Consider the following 16,037-nt stretch of genomic DNA (forward strand, 5'->3'; position numbering starts at 1 on the left):
CTCAAGATTACTGAAGCTACGCGGTTTGTTCTGTGATTGAGGAGCGATCGTTGGCGAACGATTTGTGTACCGATGGCTCTTTGTCTATCGTGGAATAATTTACGAACACCAGCGTCTAAGCGAGAGAGTTGTGCATAATCGCAGCAACTGCTGAATGCGACGCGTTGTTACAATGTGTTTTTTATGTACAGAGTGTGCCAGGCTATAACGTACGGACGTTTAAAGAAAGACTGATATTCTGTGCGAATACCATCAAGTGCATTTGAGAAACCTCCAATACCCTTTAGTCAGTGCCACCCACCCAGTTAATCAAACGTAATTATCTAGCTTTTCATTTTTGTTGTTACTGCCAAGATGCCAGTTAGGGAGTTGCAGAGAATTGTACGCGGCATCAGAATTACAAGTTTCCGGCAAGGAGCACATCGCGTACGCCACAATCTGCCGCAGGAATCGCAATGTGCTTTGGGAAGTCGTTATACACAAATCAAAACAAGATAAAAAAAGGCAGAAACATATTTGCAGTGCACCCGTGGATTCGAAGTTCAGCCCCACAATGTGGCAGAGGTTCTACCTCTTAGCCACTTCTTCCGCCCTCTTTTCTTTTATGCTACTTTCTACAATGAGTAAAAATTGTGCGTGTACAGAAAGTGTATCCAATAGTACGACCGCGAGACGGTGCTACACAATCGCGGGTAAACGAGCAGGCTTCCCCCCATTCATAGAAAACTAATCTCATACAAAGCAATCACTATTCATGACATTAAAAATTAAAAATAAAACAGAACCAGGAGCTGAACCTCTAATTAAAAGTGGATACCAATCCGACTGCCAATAACCTGTTTCGCGCGTAGTACTTTTAGGGAAACTGTTTGCTTTCTGCATTTCTGTCACCGCAACGAACGAAGTGGCTTCTTTGCAGATAAATTCGGCAGCGGGCCGACCAGCACTGGTTTCAGCAGCCACGTCAACCGCCCAGTGGGGCGCGGTCCCCGAACGACAGGGGCGGATGAAACGTTGACGCGGCGTGGCCCGTGTCTGGCGGCGACTGCTACGACAACGACGTGTGGCGGCGTGCTCGAGCAGGCGGCCGCCATGAGGTTGCGGCGCGCGCTGCCGTCGCGCGTACCGCCCTGGCGCGTCTGGTGACGCCCCATAGCCGCCCGAGGCGGCCACGCCCCGAACGCACCAACACCGGAGACGTCCGGACGCCCGGCGCCATCTTGTCCGCCGCTTCCTCCCCGACCCGCTGCTGCTGCCGCCTGTCGTACCTCGTCGCCTCGTGGCTGCTGAGGCTGTCGCTGCTGGCGTGCGCACTCCCCGCGGCGGCGGCCTACGACAACGTCTGCGTGGCTGTTAGCGAGGCTCCGTGAGTCCTTCTTGGTCCGCGACCTCAACGCACTGTATCGGACGCCTTGTATGGGACGTTCCTATGGGGCAAGAGAGGCTACGCGTCCCTTTCGGTTGTACATATTCTGTCGATCGATGCACGAGGTGATTGACAAAGCGTGCTCTGAGTAAAATGATAAACCAAGTGAAGTCCTTATCGTGCACGTTCCCTAAACGTCTCTATGGGCACCTTTATTACCTGTCAGAGTCCCAGACGCACAAGGTGATAGATAAAAAGTGCTCTGAGTAAAATGATAAACCAAGTCCTTAGCGTGTACGTCCCCTGAACGTCCCTATGGGGTACTTCATTACCTGTGAGAGTCCCAGACGCACAAGGTGATAGATAAAGCGTGCTATGATTAAAGTGATAAACCAAGTTAAGTCCTTAACGTGCACGTCCCCTAAACGTCCCTATGGGGACTTACACTACCTGTCAGAGTCCCAGCCGCACAAGGTGATAGATAGAGGGCGCTCCATGTAATGTCACCAACCACGTGAAGCACAGCTCAACGAGGCTGGCCATAGTTCCGATGGGGCCTTCTTTTTTTTTTTCAAAGGTGGGCATGTCATCCTTGGCGGGTTAGTGTGTCCTCTAGTAAGGATCAGTACCCGGTGCCGCCTATATTTTATAGGTTCTTATTGGCTGCGTTGTTCTTCACCAGGTGCCGATCGAATCCCATCCTGGACGAAGTAGTGCCACCCAACTACCATGGTTCCGAGGCACCTACATCCGCAACAGGTACCTCCTGTCTCTAATATGTTCCTTCAAGCGTGCACTACTGTCGGTTTACAGCGAAGCTGTTTATGGCTAGAGTTCCGTGCAATTTCGTCCTGCGTGTGCAAAAGCTACGGGCTGATCACGGAGACGGTGAAATACCGGGCCGACCCGCGGCGGATTTGAAACAGGCTTCAAGCACACCGCCAATTTGCAAAAATAAGTTTCATATCTTGGGTCCAAATAGAGCGCGTGTCGGATATTAAGCTAATAAATACAAATACGACACTTTAACCTGCGTCGGCCATGTCTGCGTTAGCACCGCCCTCTCTTTGTCGCCGTTCCAAGTGCTCGTGTATCTCTTTTCCTTTCCTTCCTCTCTCCCGTGGTGGAGGTACCGTCGAAACGTAACGCGTGTCTAGCTTGCTCCGGCTCCTCGGGGCGGTGGTCCCTTCGTCCACGCGAATATATATATATGTTGCGGTAAATGAGTACGTACCTTTGTTACAAATTCTGTCACCTCTGTGTCCTGTGATAAGCAGCTGCGCTGGTCATCCGCCTTCACAGAGTGGAATGGCTCATGATATTTTAAAATTTATTATAGCCTCGCTCTTTGAAGGTGCAGGTCTGGAAAAACGAACGCTACAGAAATTCTGAGAATTGTCTACTAGTGCGTAAGCATTCTTTGACTCGGATGTTATTTCGCTTTTGCTTACTTGCTTTTACTACTTAGCTTATGCATGTCTACCCATCACTTTTCCGGCGCTAAAGACTGAAATACGAGTACTGAACTGTGTGGAGATGAGCTGCAAAGAAGCTGCATGGTCTCCTGAAAGCGATCGTATCAACTAAGCCGGAACGCCGTCACAAGAGGTTTCAACATAGCTGTTCTACCAATTTTATTATTTCCTATTTTTCATTTTTTGTTAAGACCTTGACGTGGTGATGGCGACATCACTAGGTTTTTAATGCCACCATCAACTATTATTATTATTATTATTATTATTATTATTATTATTATTATTACACTATTATCACATGTACCGATCAGTTATTCCTTCTTTTATGCTCAGCAACTTTAAAGCAGGCTTCTGTGCAGAGACACCCGTACTGCTAAAAAGCTAGCTTTCAAGGCACCCTGACGAGAACGGTTTCTTCTCTAATCAATTTCATTTTTTTTTTCAGTTGTTCCTTATCGTTTCATCAATATCAATAATCTAAATTTACACTATTATAACGATTACGTGTCTTAACTTTGAAAATTACGCATTTCTTTGCAGATACAAGGCCTTACACTTTTCGTGTGGCGGACAGATTTTGCTTAGTACTTTCTAAACAATGCCTACGCATTGCAATAGAAATTTAGCGCCCACTATGTCTATGGATACGTTCCCGTACTCATAGATATAACCTGCGGGTTTATCCCCTTGGCTTGGGGCTGCACAGGGTATAGTATTACTACTACTAGTTGTAGTACTTATTTTGTCAGAACAAGAATGTATAGATACAAATGTACTTGCACGCACGAATGCATTGTGCGTATTTGGACATACATATGCGCATACCTGCGAAAGTAGGGACGGTGAAGTGCACCAATGGGGCACCTGACATGCTCTCAGAGTCTGTTAAATTGCGTTATTATCACAACAGCAGTGAAAGCATCGTGTTTATGACCGTAAATTTAGCTTGGCGAAATGGGCTACAACAATATAAGTAGGGAACACCGTGTGCCTACAGATCTACATTAAAGGACCCTATGTAAGCTATACGTGCAGAAATAACACACATTCTATGTTCTACGGTACTTCGCAACGCAGTCAAGTAGCAGGCAGTTGATCGCTACGCCACCAGCATACGAAAAGGGGACTTGTCTTAGGGTGGTTAGTGAACCCGGAGTAAACGGCCGCATTTCGTGCTGCATACAAAAAATAAAGTCGCAGTTTCTCGTCGAAGGGCTAGCATCGCGATAGCAAATTATCGGGCAGCTAGCTATACAAAGTAAGGATAGTAAATTTATCGGCCGTATAAACTTGTAAACATAGATATACTAACTAAATTAACTAGCACGGTGTCACACGCGCACAAGCAAACATGAAGCCGTCTCACTCGATGACCACGGGAACTCGCTGTCAAAGCGCTGGAGTGAGGAAGTGCGGCAGCAGCAGTGAGCGAACTGACTTGACCTTCGTGCTACGTCATCGTTGCGCGCGACGGCAGACGGTGCGCTTCCTCCCCGCTTCCCTCGCTTGTGTACGCTAGATTGAGCCGCGATCGCCGGTTCACCCTCGTGTGCTTCTACTCGCACATACTGCACGCGGCGCGTGGTGACAATTTTCGCGCCCTTGGACTAAATACGAGACATCGCGGCGACAGCGACGCATAAGTGCGCCTGGAGTGGCCATATAATTAGTATCACAATAACAAGTTCTCGCACTATCAGTGTCGCGGGCACTACTTAATTAGTGCGATCAGGACCTTTTAGCTTATGAAAGGAGGCTCGCATGGGCTAGTTCGCAATTATTGAATAACGACGGATGCGGAATACCCTGCCGAGACAGATGGCATGTTTAGGCAATTTAAGCAGCCGATGCTGAGGGGCTGATTAAAACAGCCACCAAGCAAACCCCTTCAGATTTTATTGAATGGTTCTTTTCTCCTGATGGTATTTTGTTTGAACCATCTGAAGCGAATCGGAATACACTACATCTACAAAGGCGAATATAGCTGAACTTGGCATCACAAGGACCAGAAATTGCGCCATGTCCCTGGTGCTTGCTTACAGCGCTTCGCTTTTTAACCGATCGATGACGCAATTCATTGGTGAGCAAACAACACTTTTGAACGAAGTTTATGTTCCAGAAGAGCGGGGGGACTTCACTTGGGTTTTTATTGGAAAGCGCAAATAGCGCTGCCAAATATGGCACTCCCTCAAGTGCCACCCATGGGGGAAACTAGAAAGCAAGAAAGTGAGTAGTGCAGAAGAAAGAGAGCCGTCTTACAACCCTAATGGAGTGCCCACGCCGCAATTCGCATTTCGCAAACGCATTCCCTGAGCGACAGCCTGTGAAGTTCGCTCCCATAGACGGCCACCCACACCACCCGGTCGTTATAGGCATCCGCCTAGCAACCGTGTTTCGAAGCAGAACGACGCCTGCAACGCCTTTGTGCTTTCCAGCACAACACCACCTGTAGTTTTTTTTTCTCTTGTGCTTTGCTTGTTTTGGCATGTGATTACAGCAGGCCAATTGCGTGTGAAGGGCCACGTCTTTCTATCGTTAAGAGCGCCGCAAGAAACCCTGAGCGGAAACCGAATTGGTTTCTTGTCCTCTCGTTACCACAACATATCGTATTATTTCTCACAACATATACGAAAATTTAATGACCTGTGTTTTTCTTTGCTTTTTTATTGTTCTGTGATTCTATATTACTAACCAAAGTTGCCAAACATACTATAGGAAAGAAATCGGCAAGAAATGAACAAGGCCTGCAGTGAATTGTGCGAGATAATATTTACTGCACGTCGCGAACACCTTAGTGAAATGAATCAACTGACCGCAGTGAGATATAACTGACATATTCTTTTAGCCGATTGCCATCATGACTTCGTGAATTTATTATCTCGTCAGTGAAAAAAAATTGTAAGTACCCGATTGTACAACCAAAACCGATAACGAGGTCTTGTGGTCTCCTTCCTTCCTCTCGCAGGCGGTCCAGTACAAATTTATGTGTCCTTCCAGGTCATGGATATCGACGATATCAGCGAAGAGAACATGGTAAGTACGCGATAATCCGCGTTCGTACTTTGTCGCATAATAATGTAGCAGCGATCAGAGAGGTTCAACTTCTCCGCATAACGTATTAGCCTTCACGGAATACCGAGGAGGTGTATACGCGAAATGATGACAGTGATGCTGATGATGATTACTATTATCATCCAATTATTTGGATTAGTATCTGTGCAGCCGCGTTGGTGGCACCTTCTTGTCGTGCAGAGTTTAACCAGAGAGTACACATAGCTATTATTGCAGTTATAATATTCTACTCAACTGCTGGTGTAAACTGCCGGTAGCGACAAAAAATTTTCAACGAGAAGTCCATTCGTAATTTCTCTTCAACAAGAACGCTCATGTTACTCAAAAACGAGAGTTACTGTATTGCTACCAAAGGTAGCGTATACAGTAACTCTAACAAAAACATTTCAAAGGCGTGGTATTTGGATGAAGTGTTACGAGATGGCACTACCAGCGTTGCTGTTGCCGTCCACGCATCTGGTAACCCCGCATTCTGCACAGAGTATTAAGTTTATGGACAGGCAATAAACTCGCGTTTGCAGTGGCCAACCATACTCACCTAGCTGGCGGTGTAAAACTTAGGCAGTGACGCAATCGGTGCCATGGAATTAATATTTTTCGTCACTCTACTTTGACGAGAAGACCAACGTAATGCGAAGACACTGCTAACACGTTGTGGTTGGACAGCGGGTCACGAAACGTCGCCTCCGCCATCGTTACCGCTGTGCAATCTCCATTAGTCCGCCATTCCATGAAGGGATATGCGTATGCACAGTCACCCGCAAAAGGTTACGGGACACGGGTTTCACGACAAATGCGGATTTCTGCTCTGTCAGGGCGTAGCACTTCTAATTTAATGGATCGCAGTGTAGTTCGCAAGAACTGCTACGGATCGACGCTTTTAATTAGAGCCTACGTTCACAGGCTTCGCGAAAATTTGGCTCTTTCGCAAATTCCGCGTCCCTCAAACTTTTGCGGGTGAGTAATACTTGTTGGGGGGCTAGTTGGTGCATGTTTCCAGAAGAGGGTTATAGCGCCGAAAAAACACAACACACAGCAAGCGAGACGGGACAGGCGCCTGTGCACAGACAGATGAAAACACTCCCCTGCCACGCAACTCTTCCACATGACTTGCAGCTTATTTGCAATAACGGTTATCCGGCCTAGCCGCAACATCGCCGTCGCCGTGTCGTACCGAGCGTCAGGCGCATGCGCGACCTGCGCACTGTGCGTTGGTGGTCACGTGATCGTGGTAGGTGCAAGGCAGGTGCAGGTAGGTAGGTGGTAGGTGCAAGAGTGGCACCCGAGGGAGAGCCGAGAAGGGCGGTGACTTGATGCGGGCCGTCTTCCCGCGCACCCAATTTCGGAGGTCACGTGATCGAACATGCGCGGCTGAGCGCGTGCGTGGCCCGGCGCAAAGGTCAAGGGATCTGTTGCGGGTGCCAGGGCGAAAGGCGGACAGGCAAGGCCGAGCCGAGGAGGTCGGTGGCTTCATCTTCGTTCTCTTCTTGCGCGCCATGTGTGGGATGCTCATGTACGACGCCTTCGAATTGAATTCTGGGGTTTTACGTGCTAAAACCACGATTTTATTACGAGGGGGAACTTTCACTACCAGGGGATCTTTAGCGTGTCCTCAATGCGCGGGAGACAGGCGTGTATGTACTTCGCCCCCATCGAAATGCAGCCTAGAGACAAAGAAGCTCACAAACACACGCAAAGTGTCTCGAGCGGCCAGCCGCGAGGCGATTTTGCGCGTATTTGCGGGCAAAAACACTCTTATGTAGCACGTATCGAGAAACAGAAAGCTGTATCGGGAGTTTTTCATGTCGCTCTACAATTTTCTCATTGAAACTTCATATCTAATTATAATATTTAGAAGTTGATTAAGTAATTAAGAATAATTATCTAATTAGAATGAATGAAATAAATCATGCATCTCGAAGCGACGGCAAACAACATTACCTTGCTTCTGTCCAGCTACGTGGCATTTGCATATATTTAAGGTTTGGCTCAAATTACGTGGGACAACCTGTATATGGCTTAATTTTTTAGGAGAGATGAGCATTACTCGAAAGAGAAAATGTTCATGGACGCAGAAAATAATGAAAATTAAATAAACAGTGGATGACGTAGTGTCACATTGAAGCGCCAGGTTGAAAATCGAAATTAAGTTCAGACGCATGCGCACTCTAAGTATCTTGAGGCTAGGCTGCACGAAACACACACAAAATCAGGACAGCACGTAATGTCATCTTTGTTTAGTTAAACTTTCGACGTACGACTGGGTGTCTCTGGCGCAGGCGTTCCGTATACATATGTTCGTGGTCGACCTTTGGCGCGACGACAGACTGAACCTGAGCCGCTTCCTGGACGACATCGCGTCGTCGGCAGGGGGCGCCTCCTCCCCGAACAGCACCGACATTCCAAAGAGGCACGCGTCCCGAGTGCTTCCCGACGAAGTGCGCGCCGCCCTGTGGAAGCCCGACCTCATATTCGTCAACTCCAAGAACGGTTACCTGTTCGAACACTCGGTGCCCAACACGTTCGTCAAGGTTCTGGACACGGGGCACCTGTACCGGTCCTCCAGGCAAGTGGCTTGAAATTTGAAGCTTCTTCTATCGGTGTGCCGTAAGGCCCTATTGTCGCATGAAAAAGTAAAAAAAGAACCCCCCTCCCCCTCCCAATCTTTTTTCTTTCTTCCTGTTCCTTCCATTTCTTCCTTCGCTCTTTCTGAGTCCCGATAACGTCAACAAATCGTGCTACACATCTCTTAGGACGATGGCTGAAGCCACAGTTACCTTACTGGGCGCGAGGACGTGTGGTGGCGCCGTCTACCGGTTGAGCCCCGCTGACGTAGTATGAGGGATAAAACGGCGCGCGCCTCCTAGTTAGCCTGGACGCGCCCCAAAGGCGTATTCGATGGCGTGACAAGGGGGGCACTTGCAACCCCCCCCCCCCCCCGACTGTCAAAAAAGGGGGGCAAAGTATCCATCCCCACCCCGTCCCGCGACACATATGCACGCCTTTGAAAGCGGTTAGTGTCGACTTTACACTTGCAAGTCCAACAAAACAGCTGAGGCCGAGTTTCCTTTTAGCACAGCGGCCACGAAAGTAATGCTCTTTCGTTATGTATATCCTGATCCACCGTGGTATCTTTCTAGCTATCGCGCTGCTCTGTTGAGCTCGATGTCGCGGGTGCGATTCCGACAGCGCCGGCCGCATTTCCACGAGGCGCCAGGAGGGGGGGGGGGCGTAATGTCAAAAACGCTGCTGTACTTGGATATAGGTGCGCGTTACATAAACCCAGGTGGTCCAAATTGATTCGGAATCTCCCATTACGGCGTGCCTCGTAATCAAATTGCATCATTGGAACGCAAAACCCCAGAATTATTTTTTTTTAAAGATCTTCTCCTCCGGCAGAAGGATTGCCTGTCGTGTCACGCCGCTACGCGCCTTGCACGGCTGCATTGCCGAGGAGACCTTCCAAAGAGCGGTTCCCGCCAAAACGAGTTCCAGCTCGCGCCGCTTACATCATCTCCGAGTTTCTGCAGGGGTTGTCTAGCAATCTTCCACAAACACAAAAGTAGCATTGACATTTTCAACTTAAGGGCGGGGGACGGGTCCGGATAAAGTATTTAGATTTACTCGTCCGTAATGGTTCGCTAGGGTAATTGTGTTCAGATCTGTTAGTACTAAAAGGGAAGAGAGCGAGAGCGCATACGTTAGAAGGCTACCGGCACAGGTCTCTTGCATGATGATCGTTTAAATGGCAGGTTTTTTGTGCTCCTCCAGTAAGTCTAGTCTGTTGGCACGTAATGTTGCGACGCTGGGGATTACCGTAAGCTGGGCGAGTTTGTACGAGTTAACTTTAAAAAAGCCGCGTGGAAGCTCGAATCAAGGCAGCGGGACGTTGAATGGAAAGATGTAAAGAACAGCGTATTTTACCTCCTTCTAAATGTTGCTCTATGTCCTTCCGGCATGTGATTATCTCCTGCAGAATAATTGTACGCACGTTTCCCTCATTATTTTAATTTATTTATCTAGGTACCTCTTTCAAGTGGATTGCTTGATGGAACTTCAAAAGTACCCAATGGACACGCAGAACTGCTTCCTCAAAGTCGGACTCAGTAAGTGTGGCATTGTATTGTTGATCGTATCCGCGCGGCTTACATTGATGTGGGAATAATGACCTCAAATAATAAAATAAATGCAAACGAAAAAAAAAATGCGCAGAATGCAGTTTTTTTTTGTTGTTGGAAACCGTAACATTCTTTCTCCCAAGCAGTGAAGCAAAATATCAATTTTTAATATGCGCCCAGAAGAGCAGACTTTATTGTACGGCACTTCGGTACATTTTTGTTGTTGCTCTTACCACTCTTAAATGGGTAGATTAGGAGATGTGATATGTTTCGGTAATGACATCATAGAAGTAACTATAGGAGAGCAGTACCTGTGTAAGCTGTTAGCTCAAGCGAGACGTTCGCATAACCATTGAAATACGACCATTTTGCTGAATCTAGCAGTCCATCTTATCATTTAATGTGCATACTCAGGCAACTAGCATCAATTGCACTATTTTTTTCGGGCAAGATGTAAAATGCATTAGAAAGAGTGCCTGGCTGGAGGTATGAACAGTAAAACGTTAACATCTCCTTCTGACAACATCTTCTTCGTAAGCGTGTCATAATATTTTTCAGTAGGAGCGGTACCCTCATCCTTGACGTGTGGGAATCCGTCATTAAAAATGAATTTTGAGTTTACAGAAAAATAATCTTGAACTATGACCGATCGTGATGATGGTGATAACTAGACGACCAAGTCCTTTCGCCTCGATAACCTGCGCAGTCTAGCGGAAGACAAGCGTGTCACTGCACCCCACGAGCTGTTGTGCTGTTGTGTTGATGCTAAGCTCACGCCAGTGAGCTTAGCAATCCGCCCCGTCTGCCCACGCAAAAGCGTTGGAGAGCCACTGTTCCACTGTTGCACCTATTCCGCCCTCCCCCATCCCCCACTCCCATTCCTCCTCTCCTCCACCTGCAACGCCCTTCTCTCACACTTGGTCCAACACCTGCCGCCACAAGGACGTCAATACGTCACGTATCGATATCACGGCGACTCCGCCTCTTGTTTTCACCGGCGATCGCACGTGCTGCCGTATTTTCTCGAGTACAGGCCACCCTCGAATCCAAGTGGGCATCGAAAAAGGGGGTGAGAACTTGCACAGGGCCATTTCGATCCAACGCTCAGGTGATACTCTAAATACGGCGGGTACGTTGCGACCGCGTGGCACGATGGCAACAATAGCGAAGACACCCCGACGACGGCGCTCGTTTCCATGGCAACATCACAGTGACGATGATAGTGCTGCGATTGTAACGACGACGATGATGGCATGGCGACCGTGACAACGACGGTGGAAACCGGCAATTCCCTATTAGTAATTGGAAGTTACATAGGCCAGGTTACGTTGTCGCATCCCGCAACTGAATTTTTATCTGCATAGATCTGGTCAGACGATATCCCTTCTGCGCCACGATGTAAGGAAATTGAATCAATGGACCACTACTTCTTATGATGCCGACGATATTCAAACCGGAGCAAGACATTACTCCAAGCTCCACTCTGCGAAATCGGGTTAGTGTTAAGTAAACCGCTAATGTTAATATTTGGGGCCTCGACACTAGGCTATAGCCACAGAGACACTTGTTGCCCAACGTTTGACTTTTAAACTGTAGCATAACGATTACCCTGTTAATTATTGTTGCTTTATTCTACCTATATCAGATCAGCATTCATTTCGCTGAAATTGGTTTGTCGAAATTCTTTATTAACATTGTATTTATTCGCCCCTTGATTATAACCTCTCAACATTTTCCCTCCAGTTAGCCTGACTGCTCGCTCGCATACTAGTCTAGTTATTTGAGCATCTAATTTTCTTGTAATGTAAATATTATGTCGAGCCACTTTTGTCCATTGCGGGACCATTGTTTTCCCATGTCGGGCCAACTTTCGCCGGATCCACGATTTGTTAAAGGTGTCCTCTCTTGAGGTGCTCTGCCATGAAAAAATGATGATGGCTTTTGAACAGACGCCTTTGATATTCGAGATCCCTAAATAGCCATAAAAGTAAAAGAAACAAGAAAATTATTGTAAAACTTCAGCCTTTCTAGGAAAGGTTGTCATTTTGCGTATTAAAAAAAAAAGAAATATTCGTAACGGCATTATGGCCACGATCACTTTATTTCTGCAGTTTGCTCAGCTTTATACGCAAGTAGCTTTTCTAACAAATGCCAGGTATGGCTAACTGCCTGTTACGATAAAAAAAAATGTTTATATCGAACTACATACAATTACATACGGTAGACTCCTCTCGCGGGAGGCGTGCTGAACTGCCCACGTCCAGTGGACGCACCTGGACACGCGTCAATGAACAGCCGCTCGTTCGCTGGGGCAACACAGCCGTAGATGACCATCTATATAGCACATCACGCGCAGCGCGAGCTGCCGTACGAGCATTAAAAATCTATCAATCGACCTACAATGCCACCACAGCCCCTCCTGCTGCTGCTCCTATACTGCTCACCGGAAATAGACAAAGTGTGGTACGTCGGTCGATTAACGTGTCCCGGCTCCCTCCCCCCCACCACCTCAACCTCGATTCCACAGTGCTGCGGGTGTCCTTTGCGCGATTGGTTCCGAGAAAGACACAAATGGAAGCAGGGACGAATACTTGAGAGGGAAGGATACGGGAAAATGAATGATGATGTGCTGGTGCATAATGAAAAGCAAGAAGAAAGAAACAGAAGAATGATAGTTGCGTAGACAGGTCGTGCGCACTGGTCATCAAGCAATCAGTCTCTATAGACGACTTGTGGGGTCCAGCGGGAATAATGTAACTGTACGCGCGTGGTGAGTGCCCATGGCCAGACCCGCGACATGTGTTTGGCCCAGCACTATTTGCAACACGTGCATTTGCCCTGAGCGCCTTTACATACAGATAGACTTCTTTCACTATATTCCTCTTTCTTATTTTTTTTACTACTCTTCGTGCTACCGAACTGTAATGGAGGCCCACGGAGAGGTGTTTGCGCAGGGCGTCGCACCGTGCGGAGCTGCGTTTCTATTACAAGATTGCAGGTGTTCACGCGTCTACGGTGTACCTTTCACTGAGTAGTAGCGGATTGCTCCCTTCCCCCCCGGCCCCACAGAATCGCTCCGGGAAGGTAGCACTAATGTTCGGACCCCCATTAGACGGACGCGCCTTGAGCAGTTCACTGCTTCAGTATCCGAAGGAAATCATGCTCGCAAAAGTCAGCGGTCATAATGGTGCTACATATACACGAGTGCGAAGATTGCCCGACGCACGGCAGACTTTGCTGCGTCATTCCCGAAGTCAGTACAGTCCGCTAACCCCGAGGGCCACGCTACTAATGCGCGCGATACAGATTTATGGTTATTGCTCGCCACAGCTACCTGCGAAAGAATCAGGGACGCAACACATATAAAACTGAAGCCCGCCCCGTGCCAAAGAGCTCCTAGAGCGGTGCATAGTAGCATGACCGATCTCACGCTCAGACACGCGCCAAATATAACTGACAGACCGGCTTGGTCAATGGGCAAAGTCTGAAGCACGAAGCGAACAAGCCAGTGTCGCAAGCATTGTAGCGATCCGGCATATAAAAATGGACGTGATCGTGTTCCATCTGCTTGGAACTGTGCCGCACCGTCAGTGTCGTGATATTACTTTTTTTTTCACACACGTCATCGCATTCACATGCGACAACGTGCTCAGCGAGCCACCACGCAGACTCCTCAGGGCTTTAAAGGGAGGCGACACGCGAACTAAGCACAATATGACACGCGAAATAGTAGAGGTATTCCAGAAGGACAAAGAAAAAGCCTACGCCAGAGCCGGGCTTCTTGGCTTTTTGTGCCACTCTCGACACAAGGGACGACGGCTACTACTACTACTATTACTACTACTACTACTTATGCTGCTGGTGCTAGTACTAGCACTAATGCTGTCATTACTGTGCTGCTGATGCTGACGCATTTTTAAAATTTCCTTTCCTGCCAAAACTCGTCCAGACACGTGACCACTGGTACCCTGTCCAGTGTTTCTCTGTTTACGGTTGGTTCCCAGTAAAGTTTAGTACACACGTACACAGTCGGGTGCTGAGTATCACAACTGCGTCGGCGCTATAGGTATGCATGAGTGCCTATAGGAACGCAGCTGTGAAGTCCTCGTCACCCCACTAGACGTCTTCGTACGTCTTCCGTTCCAATGCATTACTAGAGTAAGTGCTCTGTGTCGAAAAGTTATGCGCGATGACACATTGGACAGGCGAGACTTCCTTACGGTTGTTCGGTGTTGCTTTAACTTATCCGCTGTCCATCAGTATAGGAATCTACTAACACCTTAGAGTCCAGCCATACCATAGAGTCAAGCATTAAGACGTTCAACGTGCCAAGTCGTGGCCCCGTTATTCCTGGCCAGCAGGACACAGCTGTGGCCCTAGTCGTGGCTAGAACTTTTCTTGTCGCCTTATGTGCCGCAGGAAAAACGTCGGTGGTGCTCTCCTGCGATAGGAAGTGCTGAATTTCAACGATCCCAAACAATTATTAAGGGTACAAAAATTATCATATCCTGTTTCATGGTGTTGTATATGAGTCAGAGTTCCTCGAGGCGCCTTGTGACTTCCTTATCGCGAAATCATTTTCCATTAAGAAAACTTTCGCGAGAATAGTTCCATTACAGCTGCTCGCACGATTTTATCGGGTTCCGTGCGTGGTCGCCTCATGTCGTTGTCTTCTTTACGGTACTTGGCTTGTACAACTGCGCACGAGATTGTTCTATCGAGGAAATATGACGAGTCAATATATCCTTATTTTTTTCTTGAGCAGTCACTTGCTGTGCTCTCCTTGTGGTCGCGGGACGCCTTGTGCACCGCAGTCAACACGTAACTGCAGTGACTCAGCGACAGTGGCATTGCGCTGGAGAGCAAAAGGACACGGGTTGGACTCCGAGCCGTGGCGTTACCGTCCCAATGAAGGCGTAAGGTGAAAACGCTCATGTACAGTCGCGGACAGAATATTATGGACCACGAAATCTAAGAAACAGCTGAATATCTCCGCAACCTCACAACGCAATCTGGTATTTGCATTTTGGACCTCGACTAGAATATGCTAACAACGCTGTCGTGGGCAGTTTTACTGGTTAATGCTACAGGCTGCTCGGGAATTTAACGTTTTCGGAGATCCCGTGGTCTATTTCATTCTGTCCGCGACTGTACCTAAATGATCCGGGTGTTCGAAAATTGATCGGCCGCCTTCCACTACTCCGTCCCACATCACCCACTGAGCAGCTTTAATTGTTGATTTTTTAATGGTTTTTATGGCCCTTGGGGGTTTTTCATATTATGGAGGGGTCGCGCGCACAGAAAAACAGTGCAGCCAATGTCACCTTCCTAGTGACCTGCCGCAACACTGAATTAATTAGGTGAGCAACCAAACAGCTAGGTGAAGGACAAAGCATGACGGTGATGGTAAAATTTATCTGCCGTAGATACAGAGATTCGGTCTAGTAAAATAATACTTAACAGGGAGAGAGAGAGGGAAATTTAGTGGATACTGGAGAGGTTTGCCTGGCGGTATGCCTAGAATGCTAGTCCAGATGGATGGGACAAGAAAAATGAAATGACGCTCACAGTTCACAACAAGGATACACAAAATACACAACAAACACACAGCCCTTGACACTCGACTAAAGTGTCTCATTGAGGCCAGTGTCTCTAAGTAATCACAACAAGTGCTTTCGTTGGACGACATGCAGAGGCAGTGCTTGTCCGTGCGCCAAGGAAGTGTCTTGGTTCAAAGGATGACACTTGGTGAATGCTGAGTGCGGACATTGAGGCGGTTCTTTGTAGTGCATACAGCGTGCAAGCGCAGGTTAGGTGGGCTGTATCTCCTCGCACTTTGCACGCAGGACACCACAGTTAACCTTTACCAGTGCATAACAAGCACAGTTCTACATCACGGCCACAACAGTGACCTACAAGTACCTTGAGACCGGAAGCAAACAAGTAAATAAATATAAGTACAATAATTTTATTGGTCGGTTCATTGAGTCGCACACATACATTGTC

General features: G+C 47.8%; 1 protein-coding gene and 1 pseudogene across 1 annotated transcript in view; one reads left to right on the top strand and one right to left on the bottom strand.

The window, feature by feature from the left end:
• Positions 1 to 1,034: 1,034 nt before the first annotated feature.
• LOC139049135 (gamma-aminobutyric acid receptor subunit rho-1-like) overlaps positions 1,035 to 16,037 on the top strand; it is a 36,891-nt gene continuing 21,888 nt past the window's right edge. Inside the window, exons 1-5 of the mRNA XM_070524365.1 lie at positions 1,035 to 1,366; positions 2,049 to 2,125; positions 5,807 to 5,874; positions 8,193 to 8,479; positions 9,937 to 10,019. Of these exons, the coding sequence (XP_070380466.1) occupies positions 5,842 to 5,874; positions 8,193 to 8,479; positions 9,937 to 10,019 (403 nt within the window). The 5' untranslated portion in view covers positions 1,035 to 1,366; positions 2,049 to 2,125; positions 5,807 to 5,841. The remainder of the gene's footprint in view (positions 1,367 to 2,048; positions 2,126 to 5,806; positions 5,875 to 8,192; positions 8,480 to 9,936; positions 10,020 to 16,037) is intronic.
• LOC139049359 (U2 spliceosomal RNA) lies at positions 2,230 to 2,409 on the bottom strand (annotated as a pseudogene).

Source organism: Dermacentor albipictus, chromosome 8 (assembly GCF_038994185.2).
Source record: "Dermacentor albipictus isolate Rhodes 1998 colony chromosome 8, USDA_Dalb.pri_finalv2, whole genome shotgun sequence".
NCBI classification, from domain to species: Eukaryota; Metazoa; Arthropoda; class Arachnida; order Ixodida; family Ixodidae; genus Dermacentor; species Dermacentor albipictus.